We start from the raw sequence: 21,361 nt of genomic DNA, 5'->3' as shown, positions 1-21,361 counted from the left end.
CGGGAGGGAAGAAAGGGCGCGGATTTCGCGAGGGAAGGGCGCGCGCGGGGATTTCGCCACGGAAGAGCGTGCGCCGGAGGCAAGCGCGGGAGGCGCACGGGATGCCGCATGAAATAACGGCGGTCAGAGTGGTCGTTTCGCACCATTTCCAACGTCTTTGAAACGAGTTAGCAGAGTGTCGTGGGGATAAACTAGTTCCTTCTCTTCCCTCATTAAATCAGTGTCACATCATTAAAAATGCTGATGTGTCATAGTAATTAATGTCATAAAACTCGCCATGAAACCCCCATTATGATTAGTCTAAGAGAGCAAATGAAGAGAACAAATCCGGCTCAGCATCAAATCCTCTACGCGCAATCTCTTTGCATCCTCCCCCGCAGATCCCCCCCTTTGCATCCTTTGCGCGCAATCTCTTCTTGGGCCCGTCCTGAGCTGTCGCGGCAGTAGCAAGGCTTATGGCCATGGATCCTGTTCCCTACGTCCTCTGCACCCCCTCTGCTCTTCCCTCCTTGACCCGACGCACCTTCCTCTCCACACATCCCATCCTAATTTCACCCCTTCCCAGGCCGGTAGGCTGCAGGCTCCATGATGCCTACTGCTTGCCTCTCTCTTGCGCCGGTGGATATGCTGCAGATCATCTCTCTCTCCCTGCTGCATCACCCCCCTCTCCCTCTCTATCTCTCTCTTGCGCGCGCGCCCTTGGTCCATGGAAATTCAATTTTTGCCTGTAGCTCACTTCCTCTGCTATAAATATGTGAGTTTCAGGCAGAGAAAGGACAAGCCAAGAACCTGCAGTTTGTAAGCACGGGAGGTGTTCTCCTCTATCCAATTTAAAGTTTCTTCCCTGCTATACCTTGTTTTATTGTTGTCGTCATATGATTCCTTTCTGCTCATGTGCATGTGTTGCAACGTTTTCTTCCCTGCTCATGTGCATGTGTGGTTGGTGGTTTGGCAGGACAGAGACGAGTCGACCAGTGTCCCTAAGCACATGAGAGCTGAGGCGCCACGCATCGCAACGTTAGAGGACGTGCATCCTTACACCCTACGAGGTATGTGTGTCCGATTGTTCCACAAATTCCATGTGGAGGTGTTTGCTCCTGGTAGAAAGAGGCTCTACATTGTTTTCTTGGATCAGAAGGTAAAGCTTAAATGCATATCCAATTCTTGCTGCTGCACATAAAATTTTATTTTACTAAGGTATCATATTGTTACAATATCACATTTTGTCTGGAAAAGGGTAAGAAAATGGCTGCTATTAGGCTGTCTCCAGCGACATCCCCTAAATCTCATCCTCTATATCCATCCTCCATTTCAACTTCATTCTCTATACCAAATTTATCTCCAACAACATCCTCTATTTCCATCTTCTATACCCCACCATCCCAATTTTTTTTATTTTTTCCCAACTACCCTCTCCCCAACCGCAACCGCCAGCGCCGTCGCCGCCTCCCGCCTCCCGCGCCCCTCTGCCGCAGCAGCCCGCGCCCCTCCGCCCTCTGCCGCCTGCGCCCTGCGCCCCTCCACCCTCTGCCGCGTGCGCCCTGCGCCCCTCCGGCCGCGGCCCCTCCGCCCGGCGCCCCTCCGCCCGCGGCCCTCCTCCCGCGCCCCTCCGCCCGCCGCGCCTCCTCCCGCGCGGCGCCGCCCGTCCCGCCGCCGCCCCTCCCCCGGCGCCCCTCCGCCCGCCGGCCCTCCCGCGGCCCGCCGCCCGTCCCGCGCGCGGCCGCCCCTCCCGCGCCCCGCCGCCGTCCCGCGCGCCGCCGCCCGTCCCGCCCGCCGCCCCTCCCCCGGCGCCCCTCCGCCCGCCGGCCCTACCGCGCCCCGCCGACGTCCCGCGCGCGGCCGCCCCTCCGCGCCTCGCCGCCGTCCCGCGCGCCGCCGCCCTCCCGCGCCCCGCCCGTCCCGCGCGCCGCCGTCCCGCGCCCCGCCCTCCCGCGCCCCGCCCGTGACTTGCGCCTCTCTTTCCATCCTCCTCGCCATCTGGCTTATCTCCAGTTCTCCACTACCCACACTCTGACCTCGTCATCTTTCAATTTTTTCTGATTGTTCCTCCGTTCCATCACGAGGTATTTCTTCCGCCCTATTGTTATTGAAATTGGAGTGTCCAAAGTTACAATTTTGGCCGGTGCTCTAGTTGGTTTTACCAGAAATTTGCACGGAGATGTAAAATTAAAAACCAAGATTGGTGGTACTGGATGCGATCTTGTAAATTTTGAAATGGATTAGCATGATTCTTCTTTGCTTAATAGTTTGGGTATATCTCACCTTAGATTCTCTGTGTGTTGTTTCTAGACACTTTCATATATGTTGTGGCAACTATTAAATGTTTTTAGAACAATTTCTGGGAACTGTTGGGTGGGAAGCATTTTTTCTCTGAATAATTTTTGGCAAGATCCCAAAACTATCTTTTAGGACTATATTCATATTGTTTAGGTATTCTTGAAGATGCTCTAAGCGTACGGCTAGCTGCTTGGGAGATACGAAAAGTAGTAGGTAGGTTCTAAGATGTACTATTACCTTTGTTTGCGATAGAACCCAAGCCGTGCGTTGTTACTATTAATCACAGACTTAATAAGTTAATGTATTCCCTGATCAACTGCGATAGTTCAGACATCGTTTTATTTTTTAATTAAGGTTATAAACCGGCATCTATATCCAACTGGTGGATACATACATCCTAAAGTTACAAAAGTTCTTAGACAGCGTTTTCTTGATGTGAATTCTGTTTTTGGACAGCTAAACACAAATAGATCAGTTCTTATTACTTAAATATTGCAGCATTGCATTATTTTCAAGTCAGCTCTGCCGCCCCTCCCGCACTATGGACTTCGACGAGTGGTTACAGCACACGGAGATGGAGCGAGAAGCACATCAGCGAGAAATGGAGATGGAGCTAGACGATCTGGAGGACTTCACCCTCATGACGATGTGCATGTTGGGTCCCCATTTGCCTCGCGAAAGGGTGCCTCGCCAAATCGTACCTCGTGATCACCATGATGGTTTCCGTCGGATATGGGCAGACTACTTCGCTCCCCAGCCGGTGTATGGGGACCGGCTGTTTCGAGAACGGTCCGTCGCATGCATGTGTTACATAATGTTGTCTGCGTTTTCATGGCGAGTGGACTAATACTTGTTGTCTTTGACTCCGCAGCTTCCGTATGCGACGGCATGTGTTCCTTCGGATTGTCGACGCGGTGCAGAGGGTGGATCCTTATTTCATCCAGCGTCCGGACTGCACAGGCCTTATGGGAATATCTGCCTTGCAGAAGTGCATCGCCCCCATTCGCATCCTGGCTTACGGATTACCAGCCAATGCGGTCGATGAGTATGTGCGTATCGGTCCCTCGACAGCTCAAGAGGCCTTGAAGCATTTCTGTCGAGCAGTCATCGATGCATTTGGTGGATACTATCTGCGAGCGCCAACTGAAGAGGATGTCCGCCGCCTCGTCGAGGAAGGTGAACAACGGGGATTCCCGGGAATGCTTGGCAGCATAGACTGCATGCATTGGACGTGGCGTAATTGCCCATCATCGTGGAAGGGCATGTTCACCGGCCGTGGGAAATCACCTTCTATGATTCTAGAGGCTATGGCGTCCAGGAACCTATGGATTTGGCACGCTTACTTTGGAATGCCAGGTAGCTGCAACGACATCAACGTTCTTCACAGATCGAGTCTCTTTGACCGCTTCATGCAGGGGACCTCGACGCCGGTGAACTTCACAGTCAATGGGCATTCATACAATATGGGATATTACCTGGCAGATGGAATCTACCCAGACTGGCCCGCATTTGTGAAGACCGTCCGTCATCCGATGGAGATGAAGACTCGCCTCTTCGCCGCAAAACAGGAGGGTGCTCGCAAGGATGTTGAGAGAGCATTTGGTGTGCTTCAGGCCCGGTGGGCAGTGATTCGTGGGCCGGCCTATCCATGGGACAGGGACGACGTGCGGGATATGATGACCGCATGCATAATTATGCATAACATGATCATCGAGGACGAGGGTGACAGCGCAACGAACACCAGCTTTGAAAATCCCGGGCAGCATGTCGACCTGTCAACGGGGAACTTGGTGGACCGACATGCATTTGTTCAAGCACATCACCGGCTACGAGATCGTGATGTCCATTTTCGCCTGCAGTCAGATCTAATTGTGCATAATTGGAACCTACATGGGTCGATGGTTACCAGTGCGACCGATGTGCCACATGTGTGACCCCCAATCCCCACGCGCTAAGCAGGTATGTACAACTGGACTTTAATTTTACAATTATGACTGTTTTATGGAATATATCAAGCTTGATTTCATACTACATAATTATAAAATGGCCTACTTATACTGCCTAGTAATACTGTAACAAAGAAATCCCTGTTGCTCCCTATGATTGGTTTGTCAATGCTCCTTTTGATTGGCACCTCCAGTTTCCCCTGGTGTGTGAATATGCAGTCATGGATCTGCTAAGTACAATTTTTTTAGTTAGTGCCGAGACATACGTAGAAACTTGGGTGAAAGTTCCTCTCTTAATTTTTTATCTTATGGTGCACTTACCATGTGATAGCATCTTGGGTGTTGTTTTGATATGCTTTAACCACGTGCTAAGGCTTCTAAATATTTATCAGTTTCATTGGTCTCAGTGAGAAACATTGGCCATCCTTAAGTAATGTTTACGTATGCTCGTGTCAGGTGAAATACCTCTGTTTGTTGCAATACATGGTCAGGGATCTCGGGCTATTGTACAGTATCTTATCAGCAGTGGTGCCGATCCAAATGAAGCAAACAATCGTGGCATTACTCCACTCCACCTTGCAGCAGGACAAGGCCTGTTGTGCCCATGTTGTGTGTGTTTTGGAGTTTTAGCTGTTTCTCAGTGAGCTTTTTTTTAAGGTTTATCCTGGCAAATCTGTATTGCTTTGACACAGTGGGTTGCTTCATATATCTTTTCAGATTGTATTACAAATGTCTATTCCATGTGCTTGAACTTAACATATCTCCTCCCAAACAAGACACATAAGTAGAGTTAAGCAATATTCACCTTGAGCCGTGCCTAAAAGAAAAGGGCATAATTCTGTAGGTTCAATGAAGTGATAAGGTGCTCCCATCTGTAACCTTTTATCAACTTATAATAGCTTGCACACTGCCTGCCTGCCTGGTTTTGTATCATTTGAATTTCAGGTCTTCTCAATCAGAGATGCTGCCGCTAACAACTTGAAGCGGCTTGCAGAGGAGTTTGGTCCAGAGTGGGCAATGCAGCATATAATTCCTCAGGTTATTTATCTACTATCTCAACACCTGATATTTGCATTTCCATGCCTCAAGTTATCATTCCAGTAGAATTGTCAATAATTCTCTGGCTTAGGTTTTCTCTGATTTGTTTGTTACCTTGTGAATGTTACTGATGCCAATTAGTTAATGTGCAAGTGCTGTAAACTTTGTAAATATCAATTAAGTTCGATTATAGCTCAGTGTGCAAATGTTAGTTAAGTTTGGTCATGCCAAATAAAGTAACGATGTATGCTCTGAAAGAATTGCCCATCCTCCAAATTTCATGCTGCTGCATATTATCCTGGCAATGAATAGCAAACTATAGGGAATATGTGCCATTCGCATTCACTTTCTTATGATGGCATGGAATTTCTTCCAGTCTTACAAACTCTCTTGTGTGATTTTTCAGGTGCTGGAAAAGATCAACAATCCGCACTACCTGTATCGCATGACGATTCTGCAAGCTATCTCATTGTTGGCCCCTGTCATGGGTGCAGAAATCACTTGTCAAAAGCTGCTTCCAGTTGTCATTAATTCCTCAAAGGACAGGTGAGTGACCAGAGCATTCTGGGATAAATCCCATCTTTTCAAGGTCTCACTAACATGGATTAAATTTTCAGGGTTCCTAACATCAAGTTCAATGTTGCAAAAGTACTGCAGTCGCTTGTACCGATCCTTGATCAATCTGTGAGTTCCTATGTTTTTTGATGATACATTTGAAATTAATGTTATTGGGGAATATCATCAATGCTTACTCTGCAGGTTGTGGAGAAGACTGTGAAACCATGCCTTGTTGAGCTCAGCGAGGACCCTGATGTGGATGTAAGATACTACGCAAACCAGGCCCTGCAGGCGTGCGATCAAATGATGGTGTCAAGCTAACTAGTCTGATATTTAGAGCTTGATTTTTCTTAGTCCAATTTTGGAGTGCCTGTAATTTGGCCTTTAGATTGAAGAGTTCCTTCTAGCCTCAGTAACAGATCGACTGCCATGCTGATAAATGGACGGTCTCGATCCCTTGTTCGTTGTGTTATTGATGTTGTAATTGAGCAAGACACAACACGTCGTTATTATGTGTGTTTACAAGGTAGATTGGACTTGTCTTTTTTAAAAAAATGCAGATTGGGCTTTGCTTTCTGTTTCTGATTTAATGTGCCCAATGTGTCTTCCTTGAGCCTTGCACTTGCAATATTATATCCGGAAAGTAGTTGAACTGCTGCATTTTACATTCATTTGCTAGTTTAAATTCAAATACGGGAAATGATTGCGTAAATCTAGTGTTATTTATCGGTAGCCCGTGGGCGTTCGCTCTTTGTTCTAAAAGATTGAACTGCTTTTCTTTTAGACTGGGACTCGCCTCCAACTATCATTTGCAACTATCTAGAGCTGTACTGTATGATCCAAATTCCAGGTGGACTCGCCTCCAACTATCATTTGCACAGTTTATCCAGAGAGGGAAGAAAGAAACAAGGCAAAGGACGTGAAGAAAGGTGCCAAACCTTTGAAGGGGAGCTCAGCTCAGTCGTCGTCCTCGTTGGAACCCACTCTGCACGCCATCTCCATTGCAGAACCCATTGTTGTGGCTCACTTCACTTGATTCCCCGCCTAATCATGTACCACATCGTTTGATTAGCAGGCAGCACGATACTTACTAGTGCTGCCAAGACCACAGGTCAACATGTCAGGCTCATCTGTCTGTTGCCATCAGTAGTATTCTTTCACCCTCTGAAACAAGGCAGGGTCACCTGTTCTTCTTCGTCGTTGACCAACTTACCACTCCTAAGTTAACATTACAGTTAACAATGTGCAGAGAGCAATATTTTCCATCAATCTAAATGGAGTCCAACACACAGTTCATTTAAACAATAATTTTGGCAGTTCTTACAACACGCAGCACTAAAAGTTCTCAAACATGTAACAATATCTCTCGCTGCTCATACAACACTCAGCACATAAAGTTCTCAAACATGTAACGATAGTTCGAAGATAAGGAATACACGCAATGTTCCGCAATCGTACACAAAGTTCTCAAATAATACAGACAACATCAGCTGGTAAGGGCGATACCAGTCAGGGAGGAGGCAACGAGTACTTCGCAAGGATCTGATCCTGCTGTCGCTTGTAGAACAATCGTAGCGCTGGCGAGCACCTGTCGAGATCTATACTAAGAATACGTTCTTCTTCCGCGCGTTCTTCCTTGGCGGCCCGACTCTGCTCCATCTCCAGCCGACGATCCTCATGCGCCAGACGACGTTCCTCCTGCGCCAGACGACGTTCCTCCAGCTCCCTTTCCGCAGCCATCTTCTTCTCCTGCAGCTCCCTGTCCGTAGTGATCTTCTTCTCCTGCAGCACACACATCGTGGCGTGGTGGGTGGCCATCTCAGACTGACCCTCCTTTATTATTGACAGCTTGTTGCCCCACATATCATTCATTTGTGAAATGTATTCCGACGAGGACGACGATGTGGCGGCCTTTTTGCTCGCTGCTTTAGTGGTATCCCTCCCAGCCGGCCTCTTGCTCCCGCTGGAGGACGGGGGATCAGACTCGGCAGCACCGCCCACTCCGTTGGCACCGCCAGCTGCTGCATCGGAGGAGTCGTCGTCGAGCACATGTACCTTGGAGTGAGCCCCAATGCACGCCTCCCACTTTGGCTCATCCTTCAACAACTTCCAGGAGTGCATCTGGGTGAAAGGCTTCTGCAATGCCGCAGCATACCGAGCCATTGCCTCCGTCGTCTGAACAAGATCAGCATAGACAAAAAAGAGGTGTATCAATTGTATAATTTGGATATCTGTATATAAGTAAAATCCAGGCCTAGGACGGTCCATCTGTGAAACGTACAGAAGTTGAGAAGCAGGTCAAGTACCTTGTCTGCGTCCGACATGCCGCTGGGATTCAAACGCAGAACGCAACTGTAGAACTCGGAAAACTTGGTGCAGCACTCTTTGATGTAGTCCCAACGAGTCGTGAGCGACTTCTGCGATCTCTCCGGGTAAACCCCTCGAGATGAGTTGTACCCTTTCATGATCCGTAACCAAAACCCTTCTTTCCGCTGCCCGGTGTTGACAACCGGGTCAGTACTTATGTTTAGCCACCACTTTGTCAGGTTCACGTCTTCTTCGGGATTGAAATTTGGAAGCTTAACCTTCGGACCACTTTTCCCAGCATCGGGGTCCCCCCCTCGGACCCTCGGACCTTCACTGACCTGCTGCATTGGGGGTCCTGCTGGAGGCGGCATGGTTGGTGGAGCAGGGTAAAAATAAGGGGGTACTGGTGGCGGCATTCCGTATGGGTGGAAGGATCCCATCCAATGCTGCCGAGAGGCAGCATTGGCAGCAGCTTCAACCTCCTCTATCTCGTCATTGTTGCTGCATCCTTGCATGGCGTAATTGGTCACGCGGTCCATGACCCTACAAATCACAAAGCACAAAAACTTGTGTCACTTACAGTACAAACGAGATTTATGATTAATGTTCAGTTGAAATAGCCTATTTAAATACATTGTTCTGCTTAATCATTACAATATAAGTGTATGACCCATAGCCATATGATGTGCATACTGAATTCTCGTTTTTGCAAAAATTTCCTAAAGGTAAGTGGTGCAAACAATATACTGAAGGGTAGCACATTTGACATGATGCACTCTGAAATTAATGAAATAAAGAAGAGGGGGAAAAATATGCAAAGAAAAGGCAACAGGACAGCGGCTAAGGCAATATCCAACACTGTCACACTCTAATCTGCCTGTTGGTACAGCTGCATCAACTATCCATAATGCAGTATTATTGGTTATCTAAAAAGGTACCTATTGCGAACCATATTATTGTCCATCTAGAACAATATTATTGCATGATCCCTACCTACCTTTTTAGGCTGAATACATAAAAAAGACAGCAAAACTAAAAGATACAACAAGCTCAACACAAGTATTGTTAAAAGAGTGCCTAGATACAACTGCAAAATTGCTAATGCATTATAAAGAATCAGCTTAACCATTTCGTAAAAAATGCTACTACATAATAGAAAAATTGCTTAGCTGAAAGGGAAAGGAATGCAAGATAACCCAATCATCAGAAAACAAGCAGGTAACTCCACAGTGTCAAACCAACTGCTCATCCTATTCAAAATAATTACTACTGTTAAATGCTTGGCTGAGTAATTTTTTACATGTACTCTGCTTTTCTGTTTTGGACCTAGTGTTCATGTAATCCACCTGTACGTATATTCCCCTTTTATACAAAAAAGGGTAGGGGCCTCCCCTGCCGTTAGCCTAAAAAATCCTAACAGAATTTAACTCCACAAAATCAAGAATATATAGTTACTTTACTATTTATATACAGATGCCTATGCCAAAGTTAAGAGTTAAAGTAAGTTGAGGTGCAACTGCTGTTTCTGAAACTGAAACATAGGCGCCCAGTTACATAATCATCTACTTTTGATAATTAATAGCACGCCACAAATAAAGTTAGAAAAACAAGCAATGCAATTCACCAGTGCATATAACACATAAGAAGCTTGATCAACCTTAATAGCTAGTGCAATGGGCAGATGTAAGATAGTAAGATACGCAGTGTATAGTCAGCATGATATTATGTTTATGCTATCATGATATCACCAGCATGATGAGTGCCAAATTCCTTTCACCAATGTGCCCCTGAAGATTCATAGCTTGACCACAAACATGTGACCCAACAGCAAGGTATAATTTGAAATGACATGCACAATTCCTTGATGAGATTTGACTAAGGAAGCGGCAAGTATCAGCACCATACATACATGTGTATAATGCATGGAGTAGCTACATCTTTTTTTGTGACTGTGTCGGAGCACATTTTTCATTAAGAGGAAACAGGAGTCGTTACAGTACATCTGAGCCAAGGAACAGGGGTCCAAAGCTCAACACACACCACGAAAAAGGAAGAATATACTACATCGCAAACAATTGGCAACCCTGCGCTCGGCCAAGGGAAGTAGTGAAAGGTCAGAATATGATTCATGATATATAAATTGATCTCTAATTCAGACAGTATCTTAATGTGTCGTGGAAAACTCTGGATAAAGTTCTGGCTTCTGGAATAAACACGTACAAGGATCAATCATAACCTACAGGCTACATTTCCCATGAGTCTTGACCAGGCCGTGGTCTGAATTTCAATCCCAGGAACAAGCCGATGTGGCCTTTCCATCAAGAGCAACACGAAAAAAATGGTGAAAGGCTTGACCACCTATTTGGTCGAACCAGATCACGGTATGTGGGCATCGAGAAGGAAACCAGAGGCGCCTAATTTTGCGAGAAGGGTCAAGTGCGCAAAGAAATGGGGAAGAACGGCCAGCTCAAAATCACCAGGATCCACTACCAGGAGATGGGGAAAGGAAACAAACACGGCTCAAATCGATCTTGAAATCCGCCACCTAGCCTACCCTGCACACCAGCAACCCCAAGCAGCTGATGAGAGCCGCGTGCCTCCACTCTTCCAATCCCGCACCGAGAACCCCCGAATCAACCATAACCCGCAGCCGCGACCGTGGTGGCCGGCGGCGATTTGAATACCGACCAGCTAGCAACCTACCCGCAGCTTGCTCGAGTCAATAAATAAACAACGAAATCGAACAGCTTACCTTCCCCTCCGGCGCCGCTTCGAGGAAGACGGGGTGTCGGCGGATCTGGAGATGAACCGCCGTCGAGCGCGTGCCGACCGCCGCCTCTTTCGTCTCTCTTCGCCGCTGCCCCCTCCCTTTGCAGATGACGGCCCAGAGTCACTCTCGCCTTCCCCTCCCGCCGCGGCCCCGAAGGACGAACTGCCGCACTCCTCCAGATCCGCCGCGCGCCGGGGACCCCGCTCGGCTGCTTCCTCCTGCGCCCGCGCAGAAGGGGATGGAGGACGCCGGCCGGGACTTCCTTCTCCCCGTGCGCAGGCCCCAGACGCCCCCCGGCGGCCCTCCAGCGCAAGGCCGCTGCCGACCGAGACACGCCCGCCGATCTGGCCCCGCCGCCCCTCTTCCAGATCTGCTCGCCCGCGGCCCGCCGCACCCGCTAGGCCCTCCCCCACCGGCGACCCAACGGCGGCCGTCGCTTTCCCCTCCCCGGCAGTTTCTTCCCGCGGCCGCGCGGAAGGCGCTGGCGGAGATGCGCTGGAGCGCGAGGCGAATGGAGGACGGCGCTGCTCGCTCCCTCTGTGCGGGATGCTCTCCCCCTCCCCCATTTTACCGAACGGTTTGGAGAAGACCGCTGGAGTCGTCGCTTGCTACAGTATGCTCCGATTTTAGGGTACCGAACCGTTTACCGCGAACCGCTGGAGACAGCCTTATAGAGGATAATGAGGTGGATCGTTTAGAGCCCTTACTTTGTTGAGGGGAAGGCATATTATGTGTGGCGCATGTCAGCAGAACCAGCTCAAAGAAATGTAGAGTTTATGCTAGCTGACAGTAATCCTTATTACTACTGGGCAGGATCATATAAAAAACTTTAGACTAAAATTAATTGGAAAGGCTGCCTAGATTCTGAGCATGATGACAGTGAGAGAGGGAGTTTCGATGAAATTAAAATTATAGATAGGCCTGCCAAAATATGCAAAAGGAACAAATCAGATGTACTTTACACTAATAGCCATGCTTCAAAACTACATCAAGTCAATGACTGATGCCAATACTTTGGAGTAAGATCTCTCTATTTAAATTACGTATGTATTTAAATTTGCATATGCTTTTAGTAGTGTAACTAATTTTTATGTTATCATACCATAGGATTTTTAGGCAGAAATTAGCTTTCATCTTGCAAGAGACGAAAGCACGTGCTCTTTCCACTCAGTAGCATACCGCTGGGAGAACAAGAGTTAAGGGACGAAATTTGGGAATATATCATGTCAATTGATCATGATGAGGCTTTAAAGTAAGCCACAATTGTTCTACACTACATATGAATTTTTCTTAACAGTAATAAAACAGTTGTTTTGTTTCATCTCACTTAGAATGGAAGTGGTTGTTTTATAGGAAAGAATGGGTGCTAAGCCCCAAGCCTTACCAGATTGCCTTAACTCTCGAGAAAATTCAAGAAACATTAAAGAAGGATAAATCGATGGATCCAAATTGTTTCAACCTAGCTGTACGGCACCTCGCTTGCCAATAACTGCATATGTTGAAAGCAACAAACAAAATTCTTGTTATACCTATTGACATACAAGGAAAATCAATATGAGCACAACATATCTGAAGTTGTACGATATTATCTTAGACGCTACATTAGCCTCACAAATGGGAAAGTATGAATTGTTATAGCATTCTCTATCTAGATGATTCTTAGAAAATTGTATCAGAAGTTTAAGACATTTGGCTTGTTGGATACACTTTCTTTCCACTATCTTTAATATATATTTTGCTACTCAAATTTATGGCTTAGACAATGTATCTATTGTCTTCTTACCATATTTCTTTAAAATTATCTTATTTTATTCAAAAATTAAGTGCCCGTAGCATTGTACGGGCCTTTACCTAATGCTATTTTTATGAACAGGTGCGTCCGCCCTTGAAACCCGCCCCTGGAAATCGACTTTTAGGAGCGGGTCATACCATGACCCGTCCCTACAAATTAATTTCTAGAAAATAAAAAAAATAAAAAACAACAAAAGAAAAAAATATTACGGCCAACCAGCCACCACCACAAGCCCCTATACTATCGAGGTGCAATTTTTTTTGATGAAATATGCACACTTGCATCACCCGGGGTTCAAACCCCATACCTCAAGCCGTGCGCGTACTTTCTTCTCCATCGTACACAGTCACTTATGATTGTATGAGTTATATGCTATTCTTTTATATTAACTCTGAAATTGATTTGTAGAGGCGGGTGACGCCATCACCCATCCCCAAAAATATTTTTCTACTTTATTCCGAAAATTCATTTTAATCTTTACATATAGCAGAATAAATCAAACAAGTGAAACTTCTACACTATGGTTATTATGAACTTTAGATAAAAAATATATCAAGTATATTTCAGTGTATATAAAGGTTAAGATTGTGGAAATATCAAAATATGACTTGAGTTGCATGAGATACTATATAGTCATAGCTATTAGACAATTTATAATAATTTTTTAGACTATTAAATAACCTTAAATAAAAATGTTATCAACTATAAAATTGTAGGTCTCATCAATCTCTACAATTTTGATATAAAGTTTGACTTTATCCGAGATCATATAAAAAAGATATGAATCTTTTTTTACGTGGGACTATTTGTAGGGCCGAATCATGTTATCACCTGCGTCCGGTGGCGTCATCCGCCCCTAAAAATGCATTTCAAGGGTAGGGGCGGGTGATGGCGTCACCCACCCCTAAAAATGGTGGTCATTTTTGGGACAGGTGACGCCATCACCCATCCCTAAAAATACATTTCCAGATGCGGGTGAATTGCTACAGTAACCCTGCTCCATTTGTATTTATAAGAGCGGGTTATATAAAAACACAGGACGTCTCTACGAATCATTTTTTATGGAGTTGCCCTCCTTGTTTATGGAAGCTGATGCCACCCCATCCATGAGCTTCCACGGGCAACGCCAGCCAAACACTAGCTCCTCGCATGCGTGTGTTGCGGCCGGAACCTTCTCTGCGGTGCACCCGCGCTTGCTGCTTTGTTGTGGCCATGCCCAATCTCCATTGCCATGTCGCCGTTACCAGAGGCGACTAGAGCTGCGTAACTTTCGCTACAAGCAACTCACAATACAATGTCAGAAGTTAGAACCACGCTCAGAAGAACCTTTTTCAATTGTCGTGTGGATTCCCTAAGATGATCGCACTAAGCCTGTATTGGTAGGACTCCGGCTTTGACTTCAATAGTGAATTAGTTTTATTGATGGAGCTTAAGTCCATTTGAAAAATATTTAATTTTTTTTGGCAAAAGTGATTCTCAGTCACAACGTGGATAATCTTAGGAATAATTAATACTTGGAGAGGGAGGAGAAGTCAGTAAATCCAACTTTATTTTTGGCTTCTTCAGCTTTAGAGAAGGCGTTTTGAAGCTTCTGAAACTATTTTTATTTTAACCGACCGCGACCGGTTTCACCAAAAGCTAGTAAGGGACCTGTGGAGAAGCCGGCCGGCTATTTGGAGCGTATGTTTACGCTTGGTTCTGCAGCAGCTCCTGCACTGCCTGACCAAGGCTGGGGGACTCGCTCCTGATGGTCTCGATCCACCTTGCACTGATGCACACTCTCTCGAGGCTCTGCTTCAACACTCTCTCGAACGATGGATTGATGCGATCCGCGAAGAACTCGGAGACCTCAGAAGCTTTCTCCTCGGAGGTGAACTGACCATGCACAACACACACGTTAAAAAAATGGGTAAGATTACTAAATGGGTGATGTAGTGGGGAGAATAACAAAGCTAAATGTTCTCCAGTGTACCGGTGAAATAATGGAGTCGATGAAGTCTGATATGAGCTCGCTCGTGGTCCATGTCTTCAACACATGATCCCAGTTTTTCTACAATTGGGCAGATACCAGCAGGTTTGTACTTAAAGTGGCTAAAATAAGAAGTTTTGAAAAAGAAAATCTACAACTGTGGTACTTTAAAGTCTACAATGTACCGGACTAATGGATGCAACCTGCAGCATGTGGATACCATGCACCATATTAAGTGGTTGTTCATTCAGAACATTGCTTTGGAAGCAATGGATGCATCACACAATTTATGATATGCCACACCAATTGCTCAAGAGAGCAGATGCAAACCTTTAAGTGAATCAGAGATATGCGCATATCTTATCGGATATTATCAATAAGACCTGGTTTAGAAGTCCTGCAACTATATCATACCTTCAGCCAGGCCCATGCAACTTCACGTCCTTCCAAGCTAATGCCACCAAGAATATAATATGAATCTTGGTTCCGTACCTAATAAACAAGAAACAGATTAGATTCAGGTATTATGTACATACAGTTGTGCAGACCATGTTTTGTAAAAATAAGTCATGTTTGGAAGGGGAGGAATTTATAAGACTTAGTTCAAGTTTGTATCCCAAAGCCGCCTTTTTCCATAGGATTTGGATCCCAAAACCACCTTTTCAAACAGGCCAATCTTTGTGGCAGTGGTTGGACCATAAAGCCTACTGGTTCAATCAACCCATTGGTTTTGTAAAGAAGATACTTCAACCAGTAACTATCTGGAATCATTTTGCAAGATAATGGTACTGTAAAAATAAATGGTTTGAGGTCAACCTTATCAGTAAGTATAAAGTTCAATGCCTCCAAAAAAATATCTTTATCTGGTGATGAAGACAGGGAGCCTAGAGAAAAAGAGACAAGATTTTCAGGATAACCCACATCATAATAAAAACCCATGTTGCTTGTACAAGCTGGAAGTCAAAGAAATGTATGCAAACCTAAGACAAGTGATTTCTCCTGTGGTTCAGCTGCTTCTCTGTAGATTTTGAGGAGGGCATCATAACCGGATCTGTTTGAGGCACTAACAGTCCTCATCACAGCAAGGTATGCAGCCTGAAGAATGTAACATGTTAGACATCAAAGGGTTCTGCAACGGCATGTAAAGGAAAAACAGCAAGCCTATCACCTTTCTAGTATCTGGTGGAAGAAGGGAAGTTTTGCGGTCTTCAAAGAATATATGGAAACGCCGAACTCCTTCGTTTACAGTTTCATCATGTCCGAGTCTGACCAGGGCAGTCAAGAGCAGTGATCTAAGCATTACATCAAGATGGCTCTCGCCATCCTTGGGGTCCCAGCCTAATTTTCTGAAATGTTAGGTATACAGAGCATTTTAATACCATCACAAAGGAGCAGCAAGAATGTTTGTAGTAATAGAAATTATTGACACGACGCTAGCGGCCTGTTTACATGCACACGGTAGACACGAGTAGGACAATCTTAAATAAAGATGGTGAAAACAAGTAGAATATGAAGCTTGTTGACATACATGGCAGCTGGCAGAAGAAGGTTGATCAACAGTTGTTTGATATCTCTGTTCAACTGAGGGGTGGCGTCAGCTGATATTTTAGAAATGCTTAAGCATACCTGGAAAGAATGAGGATGCATGCATTTCACTCTTAATGGAAACATCCAAAGCCACATTATCGATTGGAGATACAAGGTTTAAGAATTTACTGGAGGTGCAAGATTTACATACAGATGTTACATGTGAAAGTACAGTGTAATCAGACTCATCACGATAAGCATTCAACAGTCGCAGCAATGATGTCAGTGTTTGCTTGCGAGCAACAGAAAGGGCATATGAGTCTTCCACAATACCTGCAAGAATAATACGCCACCTTGTCAGGATAAAAACTTTAAAAAGTACACAATAGTGCTAAAATTTCACGGATATTTACCAATCTTATCCATTAGTGAGAGCTTCTTGGCTTTTATGGCATTTACAAGTCCAGCTGCAAGTTCATCATCATACTTCACCCTACAGAATCCAGTTTGATCAATGTTCAATTTGATCCAAAAATTTGACGGATATTTACCAATCTTATCCATTAGTGAGAGCTTCTTGGCTTTTATGGCATTTACAAGTCCAGCTGCAAGTTCATCATCATACTTCACCCTACAGAATCCAGTTTGATCAATGTTCAATTTGATCCAAATGTTTTGACTCTTCTCTCCGTCAGAACTTTGAGAGGCAGTGAATTCTTTAATATGAATCTTATCAGTTTTGTCTTTCAATAAAACCTTTTTCTGTTCATTGTACGAGCCAAAACAAGATGTTATAGGAACAATCCACATGCCACGACCAGACGATCCGTCAGACAGAAACTGTTCCTGTTGGGGGACAAAAATTTAGCAACAACCTTTCGGTATAATGTAAACATCGCAGATGCATTTTGTTAGTTGATGTCATAACGATTGCTTCCTTCTGGACATTACATCACAGCTTATATGCCTAGGTAACAAAATATTGCAAGGTCAAATGACTGAGAATCATGATGTACCTTGATGGTTTCACGGTCTGTTCTACATAGTTATGACTGAAAAATGAGGGAAAGGGAAGCAAACACTTAACTTCCATTTCAGATTATTTTTAACTGAGCCTCGGTTGGTTGAGGGTGTGGATGTATGCCCAGATACCCAAGATCGATAGTGTGGCAAACTTGGGTGCCCATTTCTTCTTATTATAAAGCCGCCTAGTTCCTCCTATGTTGGTCTTTTTTATTATTATATTATTGTTTGAAACCAATATTGTTGTGAATTTCTGCTCAGGCTAGCGCGGGCACAAAAAACTACTACCAAGAAAACAGAGGTCCCAGCAACAACACCAACCACTTAAGGGAATGGAAAAATGTACCGAACTCTCAATGTATATTGTTGAAGACACACCAAGATCGATAATAAGGCGAACTTGGGTGCTTATTTATTCTTATTATAAAAACTGCCTAGATCCCCCCTAGGTTGGTCCAGTTTTCTTTAATCATTATACTGTTGTTTGAAGCCAATATTGTTCTGAATTTCAGCTTAGGGTAGCTTGAATGCTCTCTCCTAAAGAAACTATTTGATGGCCCAAAAACTACTACCAAGAAAACAGAGGTCCTAAAAACAAAAAAATACCAACAACTAAGGCATAGTAAACAAAATAGAAAAAGAAAACAAACAAGCTATATCCATAACATATACTGAGCTCTCCATGTATATTACTGAAGACACATGTTAAAATTAAAGATATGTCAACAAACCTGTTCAAGTTCCAATTCATGTCCATTAAGTTTTGCATAAATAACAGGATATCCTTGTTGCTTAGTCCATGCAGTCATCAAATCCTTAACGGGCTCCCCAGATTCCTCCTCAAGAACAGCCCATAAGTCTTCAGTCTTGGCATTTGAGTAGGCATACTTCTTTATATATGAAGCCAAAGCTTTCTGAAACAGTAAATATTTGCAAAAAAGTGGGTACCAGTACCAGCAGAATAAAAGTAGAAACACAGATTTAATAAGATGCACAACACAGAATAGATAGTGACAAGTAGCCTTGTAGTCAACAGGTTAATAAATAAAAGGAAATATATAACAAAGGATAAGATCCAATGTTGAAACTAGCAAAGATACAAGAACAGGATAGAACTAGCACAGCTATTGCCAAGAAGGTACACCAGGAAGAATTTTAACATGTTCATTATTAGCATCAGAGTAAATAATTATGATTCCCTTTAGAAATTTGTTTTTCAGATTTGTTAGGATACCATTAGTTAAGATGCACAACACAGAATAGATGGTGATAAGTAGCATTGTAGTTGACAGGTTAATAAATAAAAGGAAATATATAGCAAAGGATAAGATCAAATGTTGGAACTAGCAAAGATACAATAATATGATAGAACTCATAGGAGAAGAAACAGCATCAAACCTGAAAACGCTCTGCACCAAGGTAACTCTGTAGCATACGAATAACAGAAGCTCCCTTGTCATAGCTTATGGAATCAAAAATCGCGTCAATTTCACTGGCATGGTTTACTTCAACCTGAACAAAAAGAACAATTGGTTTAAATAAATACTGAGACAAATGGACATGCTAATGTTGTGAAGTCAATAATTGACAATATATTTACACATTGCCCAATTCCTCTAAAATAACAATATAATAAGCATCAGCCATCCGAGTGGCAGATGGGATATAGATCTTTGGGAAGAATACAACACAGGATATTGCCAGTCGAGAGATGAAACAACACCACTGAAGAAGATGTCAGTAGTGGAGAGATGAGAAAGACAGCTGGGGTTTAGTCTGAGATGTTACCTATATCTGCACACTTAATTCCATTGCTATTAGGAAAGCGTGCAGATATAGGTGTTTAAATTGGACAGGAACCATTTTCATCAACTGGAAATGGGCCAATAAAGAAGAATACCTCGATAGGATGAGACTCAGCAAGTGCATCCAGTGTGAGGCCAGAGGTCGTCTCATCAAGGAATTGCGTCCAGTTATTCCACTCAGGAAACAAAGAATCTACTGCTAAATAGCTTACCTGTGGAAACATAGGACTTACTCATAAGGAATTAAGGTCGCACAGTAATGGGTTATTGGTATAATTGCTCAATAATGGTGGCAGAATTGATTACCCAGGAAGCAAAACCCTCATTTAGCCACAAGTGAGTCCACCATTCCATGGTCACAAGATTGCCAAACCACTGGTGAGCCAACTCATGTGCAACAGTGATTGCTACCTAAATAAAGAAGATATTAAGGGCGCAAAAAGAGATACTATATGCAACAGACAATGAAATAAATGAATTTGATTCAATTGTATCCCTAACCTGTTGTTTGTTGGATGCTGATGATAATAGCTCATCATATAGCAAAGCTGTATCACGGTAAGTGACTAACCCATAGTTCTCCATGGCGCCAGTAGCAAAATCCGGAATAGCAATCATATCCAACTTAGGTAGCGGATAAGGAGTGGCAAAATAACTGGAAAGAAAATTGCCATCAGCGGTTCTGATCCCAGTGCCCATCCATTTACAATTCGAATTACTGAAAAAAAGGTTCTGTCCTGTTTGGTCACTCACAATATGTAAAAAATGTAAATTTGAAAGCTTACTCTTTATATAGATCCAGTGACTTCACAGCAACATCTAGCGCAAACTTTCCTTGATTGGTCTTGCCAATTTGAGTGTACACACGAACTTTGGTTCCTAATTAAGTTAACAATAAACGGTCTTGATAGATCCGCTGACTGTCTCCTTAACCACTGGCATGCTGGACAATGCTACCAGGTCAGATGGAACTTCTAGTGTTATCTTAAACTTAGCCTGAAAAAGACATGTACCAGAATAATTAATAAGTGATTTTAGATGGAAAATTATATATTTTAAAATTTCTATTAAAGAAGTAGCATTAGTGGGTGTTTTGAGCTATATCTAGAAACTGAATTCTCTTGTTTATTCTCATGTTCGGTAATGTATCGAAACATTGTTTAGAAAATATGAATAGAATGTTAATGAACTTAAATGCAGGTTCATCCCAACACGGAAAGCACCGCCGTGCATCAGCGGCTTCAAACTGTGTAACCGCCATGTTTCTTGACTCTCCATTGTACACGTATGTGCTGAAGAAAATTCAACCAGAATTCAATAAAATGAGTGGCCATTTTATATCGAAAAATAGTAAGATCATGCACATTTGGTATTACAATATTCTTCATACGCTGTACTCCTATATAAAACAAGATCTACAGTGCAGTTTAGAATTACGTGTTAACAGCCCAGGATCGAGCCTAGGTTGCCGCACGTCTCGTGCCCACCTTGCAACATATTTCGGGCGTGGCGCCTGTTTTTCCGGACTAAAAAATTTTGGGCGGGCTTGGCCCAGCCCGATTATTTATTTCAATTATTTTTACACGTATTGCATGATTGGGTCCAACCCACATTTAATTTTTCGCAACTCAAACTAAAAACCTAGACATAGCCAACTACAAATAATTGGAGTCAGTCCATCCATTCCCGACCTTGCATGCACAAGAAAACTTGTACTAGTAAAAAAGGCAGAGTGCGTACCTCCTGTAGAATCCCCTCATCCGATCGTTGAGAGTCCCGGTGAACTCCATGGTTAGCACGCCCTCGCCGGCAGGCAGCTCCCGGTCGAACCCGATGACCAGGATCTCGTCCTCCTCGAACTGGACCACCTCAGACGGCACCAAATCCTGCAACCCCAACCCCCATGCCATCGTAGCAGCAACATCAGAGAGACTCGATCGATGGATCGGCCTTGCGCGCGAAGCAAGACGAGACGAGGACGGCCCCGGCCTGCTTACCCGGAAGCGTATGGAGGCGCGGTCGACGTCGAGCTCGGCGGCGTTGAGGACGAGGAACCGGGTGGGCGCGCGCACCGCGACGTCGACGGCCGCGGCGCCCGAGAAGGTGCACGCGGCGAGGTCCGGGCGGAGGCGGAGGCCGTAGTGGAGCGGGGCCGCGGAGCGCGGGAGGCGCGCCTGGCCACGGAACTGCGCCGGCGAGCCCGCCATTGCCTGCGACGACGAGTAGTGAGTCGCTGGCGGTGGTGTGGGGCGGGCTGGCGGCTCTTTAATTTCATCAATCATGAAGCGCATCGGTCATTTGGGCGGGAGGCCTCGCTTTTCAGATTTTTTGCGGATTAATTTAGGGCCT

The 21,361-nt window shown here is 44.7% G+C and overlaps 3 protein-coding genes across 7 annotated transcripts; 1 reads left to right on the top strand and 2 right to left on the bottom strand.

Annotated features, from left to right (window-relative positions):
• Nucleotides 1-669: 669 nt before the first annotated feature.
• Nucleotides 670-6,409, top strand: LOC112897588 (serine/threonine-protein phosphatase 2A 65 kDa regulatory subunit A beta isoform-like). 5 transcript variants are annotated; one of them, XM_025965929.1, is made up of 5 exons: nucleotides 670-811; nucleotides 956-1,049; nucleotides 2,776-3,066; nucleotides 3,149-4,236; nucleotides 5,169-5,261. In XM_025965929.1, the coding sequence occupies exons 3-4, from the start codon at nucleotides 2,819-2,821 to the stop codon at nucleotides 4,209-4,211; spliced, it is 1,311 nt and encodes a 436-aa protein (XP_025821714.1). In that variant the 5' UTR covers nucleotides 670-811; nucleotides 956-1,049; nucleotides 2,776-2,818; the 3' UTR covers nucleotides 4,212-4,236; nucleotides 5,169-5,261. The 5 variants fall into 5 exon arrangements, with proteins under 5 accessions (XP_025821714.1, XP_025821715.1, XP_025821713.1 ...); XM_025965930.1 differs by lacking the exon at nucleotides 5,169-5,261 and adding an exon at nucleotides 4,680-4,783 and having other exon boundaries at nucleotides 2,798-3,066; XM_025965928.1 differs by lacking the exon at nucleotides 5,169-5,261 and adding an exon at nucleotides 4,680-4,783.
• A 919-nt stretch (nucleotides 6,410-7,328) lies between these two features.
• Nucleotides 7,329-8,665, bottom strand: LOC112898247 (glutathione S-transferase T3-like). Its single transcript, XM_025966609.1, has 2 exons — nucleotides 8,126-8,665; nucleotides 7,329-7,994 (listed from the first exon to the last, which is right to left on the bottom strand). The coding sequence occupies exons 1-2, from the start codon at nucleotides 8,663-8,665 to the stop codon at nucleotides 7,329-7,331; spliced, it is 1,206 nt and encodes a 401-aa protein (XP_025822394.1).
• A 5,709-nt stretch (nucleotides 8,666-14,374) lies between these two features.
• Nucleotides 14,375-21,219, bottom strand: LOC112898246 (aminopeptidase M1-B-like). The gene is given in 19 exon segments (XM_025966608.1): nucleotides 14,375-14,563; nucleotides 14,661-14,738; nucleotides 15,072-15,149; nucleotides 15,474-15,541; nucleotides 15,638-15,752; nucleotides 15,826-16,003; nucleotides 16,186-16,283; nucleotides 16,396-16,517; nucleotides 16,736-17,030; nucleotides 17,939-18,121; nucleotides 18,606-18,719; nucleotides 19,108-19,224; nucleotides 19,319-19,423; nucleotides 19,514-19,667; nucleotides 19,798-19,906; nucleotides 19,909-20,010; nucleotides 20,204-20,304; nucleotides 20,753-20,898; nucleotides 21,010-21,219. Coding segments are annotated over 19 exon segments (2,562 nt in total).
• Nucleotides 21,220-21,361: the final 142 nt, after the last annotated feature.

The sequence above is a fragment of the Panicum hallii genome, chromosome 6 (genome assembly GCF_002211085.1).
Source record: "Panicum hallii strain FIL2 chromosome 6, PHallii_v3.1, whole genome shotgun sequence".
Classification (NCBI taxonomy): Eukaryota; Viridiplantae; Streptophyta; class Magnoliopsida; order Poales; family Poaceae; genus Panicum; species Panicum hallii.
Note: the sequence above shows the minus strand (reverse complement) of the source record. Positions and strands in the feature narration are given on the sequence as shown.